General features: G+C 41.5%; 1 protein-coding gene across 4 annotated transcripts in view; it reads left to right on the top strand.

Moving 5' to 3' along the window:
• The first annotated feature begins 9,261 nt into the window (after nt 1-9,261).
• LOC138156969 (thiamine pyrophosphokinase 1-like) overlaps nt 9,262-15,308 on the top strand; it is a 481,181-nt gene continuing 475,134 nt past the window's right edge. The window contains exons 1-2 of one of the 4 annotated variants that reach the window (XM_069082423.1): nt 9,262-10,033; nt 10,505-10,567. In XM_069082423.1, the coding sequence (XP_068938524.1) occupies nt 10,525-10,567 (43 nt within the window). In that variant the 5' untranslated portion in view covers nt 9,262-10,033; nt 10,505-10,524. The remainder of the gene's footprint in view (nt 10,034-10,504; nt 10,568-15,308) is intronic. The other 3 variants (XM_069082419.1, XM_069082427.1, XM_069082421.1) reach the window with 3 other exon arrangements.

The raw sequence follows: 15,308 nt of genomic DNA, 5'->3' as shown, positions 1-15,308 counted from the left end.
ACCAAACATTTCCATAGTGGATATACTGTGAAAGACTGACTATATTTCCCTCCATCCTATCCTGACACCCACTTGTTCTATTCTTGACTTTGACCCTGTCCCTTCTCAAAAGTGGGTGCTTCCAACTCCCCTCCCCCCCCAACCTGCCCTCCCTTCCATAATCCCCCCTCTCATCCCCTTCCCCCCCTACTCTCCTGTAGGGTGAGATACACTATTTAGTATGACTGTCATTCCCTCCCTAAGCCAAATTCAACGAGAGTAATGTTGACCCATTCCCTTTTGCCTTAACAGTTATCCCTTGACTCTTCTATATGAGATAATTTACCCCCTTCTATCTCTCCCCATCTCCTATCATTATATTCCTCTCTCACCTCTCAATTTCAACTTTTAAGTATCATCCCTTCCCATTCATTTGGTCCTGTGCCCTCTGTCTATGTACACCTGTACACATATACACACACATACATATTCATATGCCCATATACCCTTCTATATAGACATATATATGTATGTGTGTGTGTGTATATATTCCCTTCAACTATTCTAATGCTGAGAAAAGTTTCATAAGTTACAATGATCATTTTTCCATGTAGAAATGTAAATAGTTCAACTTTGATAAGTTCCTTATGATTTCTTTTCCCTGTTTACCTTCTCTTGCTTTCTTGTATTTTAATGTCAAATTTTCTATTCAGCTCTGGTTTTTTCATCAAGAATGCTTGAAAGGGGGTGGCTAGGTGGCACAGTGAAAAAGAGCACTGGCCCTGGAGTCAGGAGGACATAAGTTCAAATCTAAAGCCATGTGACCTTGGTCAAGTCACTTAACCCCAATTGCCCTACCTTTCCTTCCCCAAAAGGAAAAAAAAAAGAATGCTTGAAAGTTCTCTATTTCATTGAATTACCATATTTTCCCCTGAAACATGATACTCAGTTTTGCTGGGTAGGTGATTTTTGGTTTTAATCCCAGCTCCTTTGACCTCTGGAATATCATATTCCAAGGCCTTCAATCCCTTAGTGTAGAAGCTGCTAGATCCTGTATTATCCTGATTGTGTTTCCACAATATTCAAATTGTTTCTTCTTGGCTGCTTGTAATATTTTCTCCTTGATCTGGGAATTCCAGAACCTGGCTATAATATCCTAGGAGTTTTTTGGGGGGATCTTTTTCAAGAGGTGATCAGTGGATTCTTTCAACCTCTATTTTGCCCTCTGGTTCTAAAACATTAGAGCAATTTTCCTTGAGAATTTCTTGAAGGGTGATTTCTAGGTTCTTTTTTTGATCAAGGCTTTCATGTAGTCCAATATTTTTTAAATTATCTCTCCTAGATCTATTTTCCAGGTCAGTGGTTTTTCCAATGAGATATTTTACATTACCATCTATTTTTTCATTTTTTTGAGTCTGTTTAATAGTATCTTGATTTCTCATAAAGTCACTAGCTTCCATTTGCTCCAGTCTAATTCTGAAGGAATGATTCTCTTCAGTGAGCTTTTGAGATTCTTTTTCCATTTGGCAAATTCAGCTTTTAATGCATTCTTCTCCTCATTGGCTTTTTGAGCCTCTTTTGACATTTGAGTTAGTCTATTTTTAAGGTGTTCTTTTCTTCTGTCAGGTTGTTGACTCTCTTCACGATTTTCTTGCGTTATTCTCATTTCTCCTCTCAATTTTTCCTCTACTTCCCTTATTTGGTTTTCAAGATCCTTCTTAAGCTCCTCTATGGCCTGTAATCAGTTCATATTTTTCTTGGAAGCTTTTGGTGCAGGACTTCTGACTTCATTGTCTTCCTCCCATTCCATGCTTTGATCCTTTTCGTCCTCCCAAAAGGAATCCAAAGTTGTATTGCTGTGCTTGCTTTGCTTACTTTGCTTGCTCATGTTGCCACTTAATTACTTGACTTTTGAGCTTTTTGCCACAGTGGAACTCTCCTTCCTGAGAGGAGAGCTTTGTCCCAAATTGCTGAGGTTTTTTTCAGCTGCTGGAGCTATTAGTTGGGTGCCCTTTCAGAAGTTTCCACTGGCTCTGGCACACTGGTCATGCACCCCAGTACCTCCACCCTAGACAGGGATTCAGATTCAAGCAGGTTAAAGCAAGAGCGATTATTCCTCAGAGTGGTTGCTTGATCCCCCTACAATCTGCAGGCCAGGAGCTCTGAAGCAGCCATGCCATGGCAGCCGCTGGGTCTCAGCTGCTTCTCCCTCTGCAGGAGGTAGAGGCTGGACCAAACTCCCAGACCCCCTGTTCCCATAAAGTCCACACTGAACTGTCACTTTGTTTTTGGCATTTGTGGGCTGATAAGTCAGGAAACCACGACAGCTGCTGCTGATCCACTCTCCCAAAGTCCCTCCAGCCAGGGCTGGTTGTGGCCACCCTGAGGCTAAAACCATGGACTCATGTGGGGCTGTGCTCTGCTCCTAGCCTGCTGCAATGGACCCTTCCTGCCAGCCTGCCAGGCTTTCTTCATCAGGAGGTTTGTTTCTCTCTGTCACTTTGTGGGTTCTGTATCCCTAAAGTTTGTTTAGAGTCATTTTTATAGGCATTTGAGGTGGTTATGGAGGGGGCATCTGGAGTTTTCCTGCTTCTATGCCACCATCTGGGCCCCACCCACTTTGTTTCCTTTTAACAAGAAGTAACTTCCTACTTATTCCTTTTAATTATATCTATTTTTGGTTTTGCTTTGTCTGAAATCCTGAGTGCTACACCTGCCTTTTTTTGCTTCAGCTGAAGCATAATAGATTCAGCTCTGGTGCCTTATTTTTACTCTGTGTATGTCTCTTTGTTTCAAGTGTATTTCTCTTAAACAATATACTGCTGAATTCTGGTTTTTAATCCATTCTGCTGTCTGCTCTTGGAAGTCAGATGAAGTACTTTTCTTGAAATCTTCATCATAAGAATTTTTTGAAGACTAAATAATAGAATTCCTGCTTTGAGTGAAGAGTTAGATGTCTCCTAATATTCCTTTCTATGTTGACTCTAGGATGGCAAAAAGCAAGAAATGAAACAAAAAAAAATAAAACAAGAAGACTTATCCATCATTATTCAGGGCTGAAGGATGGTTAAAGAGGATAGGGACTGAAAAAGGAAGTTATTAGTGACGTTAGAAGACCTGCTTTGGTGGAGGGTTTTGCCTAGAAGTGAGATGAATAAATAATTTTGAGAGACATAATTTCCGAATAATTAATAATCAATTTATTAATTATGGCTAGTGAAAAATCAATAAATTGAGCTCAGTGGTTTCTCTCAGCAACCAAAGACAAACCTTGGCAGTCTCTGAATGACTAAATATCCTTGGAAAGGGGCTTGTCCCTGACAGGTGGAAATCAACTCTGATTAGTTAACAGTTAGTAAGAGTGAATATTATAATGAGAGGTGAGTTTATTCTAATAAGGAGCTGGATGAAAAAGACTCTGATGAGATTACTGTTGGACATAGAGTCTCTTCTCTACCTAGTTCACTTATTGAGGTTTATGGGTGCTGGGACCCGAAAATAGCTACATGAAGTCCTTCTCAAATGAATTCAACCCAAGCCTTTTTTTTTTTTTTTTAAAGCAATTGGGGTTAAGTAACTTGCTCAAGGTTACAACCTTGGCCAGTTATTTTGTGTGGGTGCCAAGTATCTGAGGCCTGAACCGATCCAGGTCTCCCTACTCCGACTCGACTCCTGGGCTGGTGCTCTTACTCACTGTGCTCACTGTTCCACCTGGTGGAGCCCCCAACCCCCACCCCCCAAGCCTTCTTTTAGCCAAAGAAAAACCAAGTTTATTAAAGATCTGACATATTGGGGCAGACTCTTAAGAAATCTCAACATTGGATAAACTCTTAAGAATCTAAGCATTTGTATTGCTAATGAAAGCAGGCCAGATTGGATCTGAGCACCTTCATGGAGGCCCAGATGGATCTTGTATACAGAAGGATTGTTGATGGGATCTAGGGTTGGCCAAGTATTTTGGGGTGATTAGAGGAGGGGTTCAGGGAGAGTCTTGATGGGTGTGACCAGTAGTCTGGGGTAACTAGAGTTCTGAGGCTAGGAACCAAGAGAATAGGGTTTTGATAGGATTAAGGGTGGGAGGGTGGGAAGCAGTTGAAGGCTATCTGGAGATAACAGACAATGGAGGGCTAGGCTAGGTTAAGAGTAGCTGTAGGCCAGGTTAAGAGATTTGGGTACACTGATAATGAAAGATTTAAGGCCTCAGGCAAAGATCAAGTAGAAAGATTCAAGAAGAGTTCAAGAGCCTGTACTCCTTCACACCCCACAAAAAGATCTATCCTCCTCTTGAGTACAACAATGGGATGGAATTCACCTAGAAAGTATTCTCTTTACTCTTTAATCAGATCCACCTAAGATTGAGCAGAATGTCTCATTGTTAGCCCTACTGCAGTTTGAGGGGGGGACCCCTCAAGGCCTGAAAGTACTGGTCCCACATTGGGCACCAAAGAAATAATGAGTTTTGGTGGGGGGAGGGTCAGGAATACAGGAGAGGGTCTTCTGGAATGAAATCAGGAAATCAAGGATTCTTTTTTTTTCCCTTGCTTTTTGGAGGACAATTGGGGTGAAGTGACTTGTCCAAGGTCACACAGCTAGTTTTTTTTGGTGTTGTGACTGAGGCCAGATTTGAACTCAGGTCCTTCTGACTCCAGGGCTCCTGCTTTGTTCACTGCACCACCTAGCTGCCCCTCAATCATTCTTTAAGTCAAGGTTGGCAAGGGTTTATTGTAACACCAATATAGCAGGCAGAGTTCCTTAGGGAACTAGCAACTTAACAGGAGTGGTACTAAAGCTACAGGATGCCAATTAGGTGATAACTTACAACCTTGGTAAAAGGTATCCTTCACTACTGGAAACAATGGGAAGGGGTTTCTCGGGGGTGTAATTTTGATCTTTTATGTCTGTAGCAAGATAGCTTTGAGAGTTGAGATGTATACATCTTGACCTCTGGATTGAATATGATAACTTTGGGAATCAGTACATGATAATTCTGTGGTTACAAGATAGTCCTGTTTTTACAAGGGAATTTCTTCAGAGGTGAGCTTGTTCTTGTGATGGGAAATGAGTTTGTTTTACTGGGGTCCATTCATGAGTAATTGTGGGAGGGGAAAGGTAGTTTGTTTTACTGGGGCCTGAAGGGGTTTAGCCTCTGGGAACCCCCTTGAATCTTCCCACTTGATGAGGTATTTTGCCTGAGGCCATAAGCCTTTCATTATTGCTAGACTCAAATCTCTTGTTACTCTTAACCTAGCCTAGTCCTTCATTATCCAGCTGTTTCCCACCCTTGATCCTATAAAAATATCTATACCCAAATCTCTTACCCTTAAACTAGCCTAGCCCTCCATTGTCTGTCATCTCCAGGTAGCCTTCAGCTATTTCCCACCCTTAATCCTATTGCTAGAGTCTGGTCTCAGTCACAGTCAAGAACTAAGGAGGTTAGACCCTCCCTATACCCCTCCTCTATACCACCCCTAGATCCCTCCCACAGCTTTCTGTATATAAGATCCTTGCCTCCATGAAGGGGCTGAGATTCAATCTAGCACAGACTCTGTCTGTGTCAGATTGTTCTGATCCAAATTCGACTCAAGTCTTCTCAGCCAAAGAAAAGTACTATTAAAAGTTCTATGGCTCTTTCACAGTGCTCTCACTATTCTATGGCACTCTTTGGCACTCTCAATCTTCCATGACACTCTCAGACCACATGGTATGAGATGGGGTCTTATATACAGAAGGTTGTGGGAGGAATCTAGGGGTGCTCCAGAGAAAGAGCCTGAGGAAGGTCCTCAGGAGGAGTTAAGGAGGTCAATGAGTGATTTAGGGTGAGAGGTAGCTGGAGGCTACAGACCTTGGTGGGCTAGGCCAGTTCAAGGGTGTATTGATATTTTGATAGCCTCAAAGGTGGGAAGTCTAGTAACAGAGGCTTGGGCTCAGCCACAATGTAAGGCTTATTGCCTTATGCAAATGCCTCATCAAATGGGATGATTTAATCAAGAGTTCACAAAAGGTTCCCAGAGCCTGTACCTCAAGGACTCAAGGAGAGCTAGAGGGAGCTCCCAGAACCCATACCTCATCAGAGATGTTAACTGACTTGTTTTAGCTAAATGAATACAATCTTTTTAGATGTGGGTGATGAAAGGAAGGACAATAGTGTAAGGGAGTATCAGGCTTAATACACGTTTTTTCCAGGCAAGTGATTCTGGAGTATGCTTTAAGAAAATAAAAAGTGGAGACAAGGCAAGAGAATAGTCTGTCTGGAAGTCAGGAAGACCTGTAGGTGCCTCCTCTGACATACTTGCTGTGCAAACTTAGGCAAGTCAGTTATTCTTTCCAGTGTTCCCAGAAACTCTGGGGCTTTGATTTGCAGAGCAGTTGTTTATCTTCAGTGGGTAGGAGGAATCTCCTCAGCCATAGGACTTTTCTGACTTCTCTATCATTGGATTGTAAGCTCCTCGAGGGCAGGAACTGTTTTTTTTTTTTTTTTTGTATTTGTATCCCCAGAGCTTAATCCAGTTCCTGGTACCTAGTAGACTCCCAATAAATGTTTACTGACTGCACTGTGAGTCCTCTATGCCCTTCCCCCAGAAAAAAAAAAAAAAGGATATAGAATAGGGGTGGGGAACCTGTGGCCCCAAGGCCACTAGTGGCCCTCTAAGTCCTCAAGTGCAGCCCTTTGAGTCAAAGTGTTCCCCATCCCTGATCTAGAACAGCCAGTTAACATTCTAAAATCTAGACAGATTTGTAGTAAGTTACCAAAGACTTAGCAGCCTGGACTAGCAGCCTGGGACCCTTGCCTTACTTCCAGGTCATAAGGTGAAGTTTTTGCTAAGCTAAGCTAATGTGAATGAGGGGAAGCACAGACCTTGCAAATGTCTCAGTCTTGTTTCCACTGACCACCATCTGACCTGTACAAATATAAAATTAGAAATCCTATTATGGAACTCTGGGCAGGTCACCATGTCCTAAAATCCCCATGATTCACAAAATATTGTCTGCTTTCATATCTATATTGATATTGTTAGAACGTTTATCATCTGCTTTCATATCTAAGTTGATGCTAATGACATATTTTGTCTGTTTTCACGTCCACTAGACATTTACCTTCTGCTTTTTGATAATTCTGACATTTCACCTGCAACACCAGCAGATTTTTGTGGTTAAGATTGTGAGCTCAGTGCCTGATTAATGGGAAAAGGGGGAGGGGCAAAGGGAGGTAAGGGGTGGTCTTTTGGGTATATAACCAAGCTTTGCATTTTGTATTTTGCCTCTCCTACTAGACTGCCTCTAGTAGCAAGACTGCCCTTCTTGCAAGAAGAAATAATTTTAAAAATCCTTCCTGTTTCTACTTGTATATATCTCTGCTCATTTTATTTTGTGGAAGGGTCGTCTTTGTCCCACACAAGTGTGACCTTATGCCAGCTACTAACAACTACGATAGCTAACATTTATATAGCGTTTTCAAGATTGTAGGTAAGTATTTATTATGCACCTACAGAAATGCTGGGGTCAACCTCCAGAGTTTGGTCTGAGAAAGACAAATAGAATCAGACTATATGCGTGTTTATTTCTCATTTCTCTCAAAGCAAGGCAGGTATGCATAGGAATGCATGGTAGTGGCAGAGACCAACTGAGCTCACTTTTGGGGTCCAGCTGATAAGGTACAAGCTCTGGGAACCTCCTTGAACTCTGATTGAATCTTCCAATTTGATGAGGCATTTTCCTGAGGCCATAAGCCTTTCATTGCAGCTTGCCCAAACCTCTGTTATTAGCCTAGCCATCCTTTGTCCAGTTAGCTCCCCCCCTTGATCCTCCCAAACCCTCTATTGTCTCATCTCCAGGTAGCCTCCAGCTACTTCCTACCTTAATCTCTCATCTCTAGAGTCAGACATCCTTTGACTTCTCCTGAAGACCCTCCCCAAACTCCTCCCCTAGATTCCTCCCACAACCTTTCTGTATATAAGACCCCATCTTGCCTCCATGAGGTGTGAGAGTGCCTGAGAATGATCTAGTGCAGATTTATTCTGTGTCAGATGATTCTGGCCCAATGCAAGTGTCACAGATATCAAGTTTCTTTAAGAGTCTACCCAATATGGTGAATCTTTAATAAACTTTTCTTTTTCTTTGGCTGAGATAAGACATGAATCAAATTTCATTCAGCAGGACCTGGTGTGTTGGTTATTTTGGGGTCTTAGGTGCCCCTAAACCCCTAACCTCTTCATTTTTATGGTTCCCTGACCCTATACCTCATCATTTTATGGAGCCCTGACCTCAACACAGCTGCACAGTTTATATATACTTCCAACTGGGGTTGATATCATTCAATCTTTATTTCACCTTTGGACAGAAAAAAAAAAATCTCTATACCAGACCATCTCCCAGCCTTGGGTCATCTACATGAAAGAATCTGTCTCCACCCAAGCTTCTGTAGAACATAATGGGTTTCCCTACTTTATTAAATTCTTTGCAAGTTTGTGTGGAGGCTGACCAGATAAGGAGAGTCAATGCAATCTCATTATCAGAAATGATCTTCTAAAGAAAAATTGAATTAAAAAGTTTGCACTTTGGGGGAAGCTCTCTCTCCTATATTTGTTAATAATCAATTTTCACACCAAGTTTCCTGCTAAAGCTGGGAGTGTAAAGAAAGGCAAAGGACAGCCCTTGTCTTGGAAGAGCTCATGAAAATAATTAAACTGAGGTCAGGCATTAGAAAGAGGGCTTTCTATAGAACTTGGGATTTTAGTTAGGATTTAAGGAAGCCAGGGAAGCTATGAAGTGAAGTTGAAAAAGAGCGTTTCAAGCATCGCAGACATCTGGTGAAAGTGCCAAGAAGCCTGGTTTCTTGTTGGAGAACAAGAGGTTTGCAAATATCTTTGTAGATCCAGTGTGTCCGAAAAATCTTAGCGCAGATTTAAACTTCAATAACTTAAGAAATATGAATGCTACACCTTACAAGAAATTGAAAAGTAATTTAAAATGTAAAATGTTTCTTATTAAATTTGAATATAACCACTGTCTTGTGCTATACATCAATCTAGTTGATTTTCCCACATTATATTAACTTTACAACATTTTTTTGCTCAGTGACTGAAAGGATTACATTTATAATTTTGGCCTTAAGATCACCCAGACGAAGTTTTGGTGTATATATGACAGTTTTCGCCTCTCCCTCGCCCACTGAGAAGGCAGGCAAACAATACATCAATAATACAGGTTTAGTCATGCAAAACACATTTCCATGTTAGCCATCATAACAGGGCAGTTTTGACATGACCCCTCAAGCAAGAGGACTTCCCCCACCCAACCACCAGTCTAATAAAACGTTATCTAGAAACTGTCACAGCCCGAAAACGCACGACTGGGTGTCCCGTCTTGTTAAAATTAAAAAAAAAAATCATCATTCAACATTCACAAAACCAAGTAAGCGTGAAATAAATTTAAGGAGCTGAACTTTCAAATGAAGTGGTTTTTTGAAATTTATATAAAACATCTTTGCTTTGATGTTATCAAAACTTAAAACTGCACTAAGACTTTTGGAACACGCAAAAGTTCTGTAGCAGTTTCCATCTAGACCTGGCAGGGTAAATGTCAGCTTTCTCCTCCTTCAGCCTTTGATAAGTGTGGTCGCTAAACCTGGGAGTCTGTGACGACCCTGGTAGCGTGGATTGTGTCCAGCAGAGACAACATTTGAACCCAAAGCCTCCGTCCCCAGAAACAGGGCTCTTTGCAACGATTTACTCATCTCAGTAGAAGTAAACGTAAATCCACCACCAAGAGTGCCAGGGCTTGGGGCCGGGCCTGGAACCTCCCAGGTCACTTTCACGGTTCTGCTCCTCCCCCTTCTTCCCTTTTCCTCCTCATGCCGGGCAAGGAGTCTAGGAAGCGCAGAGCGCGTCCGGCCAGGGGGCGGGGCCTTTGCTGCTTCTTCCTCTCAACTAGCTGCTTTAAAACCAAGAGTCTCCGGAGGCTTTGCAGACGAGCGCCGAGCAGTCGATTGCCTTTGCTTTTAGCTACTTAATTGCTCTCTCTGCCTCGCCTGCCGGATGGCTCTAGGAGCAGCTGTGTAAGTGGAACGCCGGCCTCTGCGTGCGCGCGTGCGGCGCTGCTGCATCAAAGTGGGCGGGGGAGTGGGGAGGCGAAGGGGCTGCCGTTCTCGTCATCTCTCCACCTCCACCCTCTCCCACTCCCAAATCTTTCTTCCCAGGGGTGATGGATGAAGGCAGGAAAACCTGCGTTCCGCGTTTATGCCTCATCCCTCCCCATCCCCCCATCCACACGTGGGGGCTACTGTCCTGCTTTCTCCCCTTTCCAGTCCTTTTTGCGGGTCCGCAGGGAGGGTACGCGCTCTGCAGATCGCGCGCGAGCCCGAGTGGGCTATGGGGGGAGAAGATCCTGTGCCTCCCAGCCAAAGCACACGCCCCCCCCCGGGGGCTTTCCTATTCCCGGACCGAGCGTCTGCCCTCAGGGCTTTTCCGTTTCTCGCTGCAAAGAGAAAGTCTAACCTAGTGATTTCATTTTGTTTTATGTCTTTAAGGCAGAAGCTTTTAATCTGACATGGAGCATGTCCTTACCCCGCTGGAATGCCTGCTTCCCACTGGTACTGTGCTTGTTTCCATATTTTATATTGTCATTAATTCATCCCCAGACTTGTACTCAGGTAGTCACTGTGGTAGCAAGCACCTGAGACCCCTTTCTCCCTGTGATTGCAACAGTTTTGGGGATAGATTGCAAAGTCCTCGAAAGCATACTCCGAAGACGTTTATACACAAACATCTATTCGTGTGCAAGTGAAGTTTTTGCAAAGATTGAAACCGTGTTTCGAATTCACCACATGGAAGGATTTCACCTGAGCTCTTGAAAACTCGGTAGACTGCAGTCTCCTTGAACGGGCTCTTTTTTAGACTTTGATTTTATATGTTTAAAAATGTTAGCTATGGGAAATGGCAATTTTTATTAGGGAGTTTTAAGAATAATGGCAGAGGTTGCTGATTGGCTTCTTGCCTTTTGAAACAGCATTTGGCATGGTTTCAAGGATGCCTTAGAGCCAGCTTCCGTATCATCTATTAATATATGGAAAAAAATTGCAGTGGCTGAATCCCTAGGCAGGAAATCTTATTTTATAAAACAAGCCAATATGCACTTACAGCAAGTAATTTTTATGGTTCCTTGCTCCTAATTCCAAAAAGCTTTGTGTGAAGTTTTTGGACAGACTTAATTTGTTTTTGTAAACCATTTCAGCACCACAGTTCAGTTGTTTGTGAAAATTAAGGTAGTTCACTTTGTAATGCTAAAAATTGTCAGACTTTACCAGCCAGAAATGTGACTAAGATTACCCTTGTAAACAGTTTGGTGCTCCTCAGTAAGCTCCATTTCTAAGCATTTTTTATTTTTCTAACCACTCTACTATATTTACCATGGTTTGAAGTGGACAGACAGAGATCTTGTAGTAAACGAAGCAAATCACCTTTTCTGCCAAAGTTCTCCTAAGCATTTTTCTTCCAAGTAGGAATTGACGCGTGCAGCTTAATGACTGCTAAATTCTTGCTTATCAATCAGTTGACCTTTCTTGTGTATTTGTTGTTCACTTTTTATTTCCTTAGTTACATAAATCTAAATATTTTTCTGGGACTGTTTTCAAAATGTTTGCATTCTATATTCCATTTTGTTGGGGGTTTTTTTGTACGCAAATTGAATCTTGGTAATCTTTTAGTGACTAGAGTTCTTGATCAGAACTTATCTTTGAAAAAATGCAAGTAATTGATCTTTTTGTCGTTATCACCAGCTGCAAGCCTGTTGCCAGTTGGTCAGGAAGAGTGCTGATATATATTACTTAATCTTAGGGAAAAGATAAAATGTGTAAATGCAGAGAAGTTTCCTTTAATAGTACAATATAATGAGTTTCTCCTTCATTATCAGTCTTCTAAAATAAAGATTGGCAGTTTCGTCTACCTGAATTCTGGTGTCTTTTAGTGTTGTTTCCTTTATATTTTTGTAGTCAGTTTGTATATTATTCTCTTGATTCTGCTTTTTTCTCTCTGTATGAGATCCCACAACCCTTCCCAAGTTTCTCTGAATGCCTCATAGCCATTCATTTCTTACTGTGCATTCATATGCTATAATTTTTTCAGATATTTTCCAAATGATGGATACCCACTTTATGTGATATATATCACATAAAAGTGCATTATTATTTTGTTACTAGAGAAAGTTCATTGGTTTAATTCTAGTGGAATGTATTGGTACTCTGTAGTCCCAGACTCAAAAGCCTTTTAGGCTTATTAGTGTTAACATATTAGTTAGTGTTAACATATTCGTGTTAACCATTTACATTGTTAAGTATTCACTGGTAATGCATAAACCTGAATCTGCTCTCCTTTGGGCTTGACTCTGGGATCCTTGAGAACATAGCATGAAAGGAAAGATTGGACATTCCTGTAGGAGTCAGAATATGATCAATCAGGTTAGAGTTATACTGCTTTTTGTCAAAGGTTGTTGGGAGGCCTATAGAGTGGTGGGATCTTTAGAATGGTGAAAAGATTGAAACGGAAGCCAAGAATTGGGTTTCTGAATATAAAAAATACAGAAGTAAAAATTAACTTCATAAAAGAAATAACTTGATCCAACATATCACCATTGCCTTTTAACTGTAGTGTCTAAAATTTTTTTAACTAGCCAGAGCAACATTTAATCTGCCAGTGCTAGATAATGTTAGTTAACCTTTTCCTAGGATATTTCTAGTGTGAATATTATCTTCAAGAACCTTTCTGGCTACCTGTGGTAGCTGATGGGATGATGGGACCTGGATCCCTAAAAGGAAACCAACATGTCTTTGAAAGCAACCCAGTCCCTGAATTTTCCCATACATTTTAGCAGCCCAGATCAGTGGTGGCTCTATGGCCCCCTCCACTCCACCTAGATCACCTGATTAACCTACTTGACTCTCTTTTCCCTGTAGCACTTGGCCCACCTCTGACTTCTTAATCCCACCCAGATCCTTTCACTGTCCCTTTTGTATATAAGCATCAGCCTCATCCTCCTTAGTTTGCATGTGGATTCACTAGAAACTTCCACCCACTTCTGTTGGCTAGGATAAACCATCTTGCAGACAAGTGACAAAGTTTATGTGTGTGAATTCATTCATTCCAGGCAACTCAGCCTTGTACTCTGACACTAGATTAAAAGCTCAGTTACCCCCTGTTTGGTGTGGAAAAGGCCAGGAGATTGTTTTCTTTAGTCTTCTAGTTTGTAAGCTGAACTGGGGGAGGGGGGAGCAGGAACTTTATTCTTTTATGTATTCCCCCCCTTCATCATTTAGCACTAGACCTTATACATAATATGACTTTATAACTATTTTTAAACTTGAATTTTTGTTACATTCAAGAAAGTTATTGGGCAGTAGTTACCTAAATCCTCTTAATTTTTTTTTTTTTGCCTTTTGGAGGGCAATTTTGGGGTTAAGTAACTTGCCCCAGGTTACACGGCTAGTATTTTTGTGTGGGTGTTAAGCGTCTCAGGCTGGAACCGAACTCGGGTCCTCCCGACTCCAGGGCCAGTGCTTTACTCACTTCGCCACCTAGCCGCCCCAATCCTCTTAATTTTTAAGAGTTGAGAAGATAAATACTTCTATCAGTCCAATAAAGGAAAAGAGGAAGGGGGAGCCTGAGCCATTTACTTGTGTAAACAATTATAGAAACAGTTGATACCCTCCCTTAAATCCAGGGATTATTCTAATATCTTTGAGGATAATATATCCCCTTTCAGTTCCTTACCTGAGAGATCCAATAAGGTCTTTAATTATTCCTGTGGTAACTGGGGCCCATTTTTAGGTTTGTTAAAAGTCCCTACTATTTAAAAAAAAAATGGGCTACAAACCCAAATGCAGTCTCCAAAGATTTTTTTTTTTTGGCCAGTCCCCTATAGACATTGCTATCATAATTGAAGGTTCAATTTTGCTTTTACTTAGTCGTTTGGTTGATTATTCGCTCCTGCTTTAGAAGTATTATTGTTAATACAGACATTGCTAGAATCTCAGCATGGCAGGGACCTCAGGTCATCTAATCCAACTCTTATCTTGAAGCTCTTCTACAACATCCTGGGCACTCATCCCACCTTTCCTTGAAGTCTTCAGTACCAGAGAAGTTTATTACCCTCTACTCCAAGATTGACTGCTCTGCTTTTACTGTCAGAATGTAAGCACCTCGAGGCGAGGAACTGTTTCAGTTTTGTCTTTCTATCTCCAGGGCTAAGTATAACTTTCAGTTCTTGCTAGGTGTTTAATAAATTTGCTGATTGTTTGCAACAGCTTTAGTGATTTGATGTGTTTATATTGAGAAGTCTTCATATTCTGAAATCTTTCTTATACCTTCTACAGTTGGCTGAAGTTCTCCAGGTCTATGAAGAACAAAAATGTGAGCTATCTCCCATATATTGTTACAGTTAGACCACCACTAATCTAGATATTGTTATTTATTGAGGATTAGTGCCCCTGAGAAGCACACTAGGTTCCGAAACTAAAGAGAAAGCAAGATGGATGAAATCAATGAATATTAAAAAGACCATAGGAGTTTGTCAAGGGATGAGGTAATAGGGAAGGGCTCCCTTCTGTGGTTCCTTGGTCAAACATCCTGGTCATGCTGCCTCTGATTGGCTAGCTTTTGTGGTCCTGTCTGGTCAAGATGGATAATTTGGTGTTGTGGTCCTTTTGGGCTAAATGGATGATGTGATTGTGGTTGAGTATAAGAATACATCTGTTCAAATATGTGGGAGTTGGATCTGGGGGCAGTATCTGTATTGAGTCTGGTGGCTTATGCTGTGGTTAAATCAGGACATGCCTGCTGTTCAGTAGTGCCCATAAGGAAGTTAGAATATTGGGTCTGGGGACAGCTTTATTAGGATTCCATCAATATGATATTGGAATATATGAAGAAGGCAGTCATGATCTCCCTTTTGTTCCCAGTCTTCTCCAGCTTAAGCAATTCTTTAAAACAGTTGTTTTAAACCAGACATGGTTTCTAATACTTGTATTGACCTAGTCTTCCTTGTGGATATACTATAACTTCTCAGTGTCTCCCCTAAATTCTGGTGCCTAGAATGCAAAAAGGTGTTTCACTATGATCTGACCTAGACAGACAAATCACTTCCTTCATTTTGGGACCTAAACGTTTGCTAATTAATTAATTATTTTTCTTTTTGGAGGGGGGAAAGTAGGGAAATTGGGGTTAAGTGACTTGCCCAAGGTCACAAGCTAGTTTTTGTGTTAAGTGTATGACACTGGATTTGAACTCAGGTCCTCACTCCAGGGCCGGTGCTCTATTCACTGTACCACCTAGCCACCACAA

This window comes from Petaurus breviceps, unplaced genomic scaffold (assembly GCF_028583685.1).
Source record: "Petaurus breviceps papuanus isolate PSGF00001 unplaced genomic scaffold, PetGlider_PUasm1.0 111, whole genome shotgun sequence".
In the NCBI taxonomy this organism is placed as follows: domain Eukaryota; kingdom Metazoa; phylum Chordata; class Mammalia; order Diprotodontia; family Petauridae; genus Petaurus; species Petaurus breviceps.
This window is presented reverse-complemented; position numbering and strand designations above follow the sequence as displayed.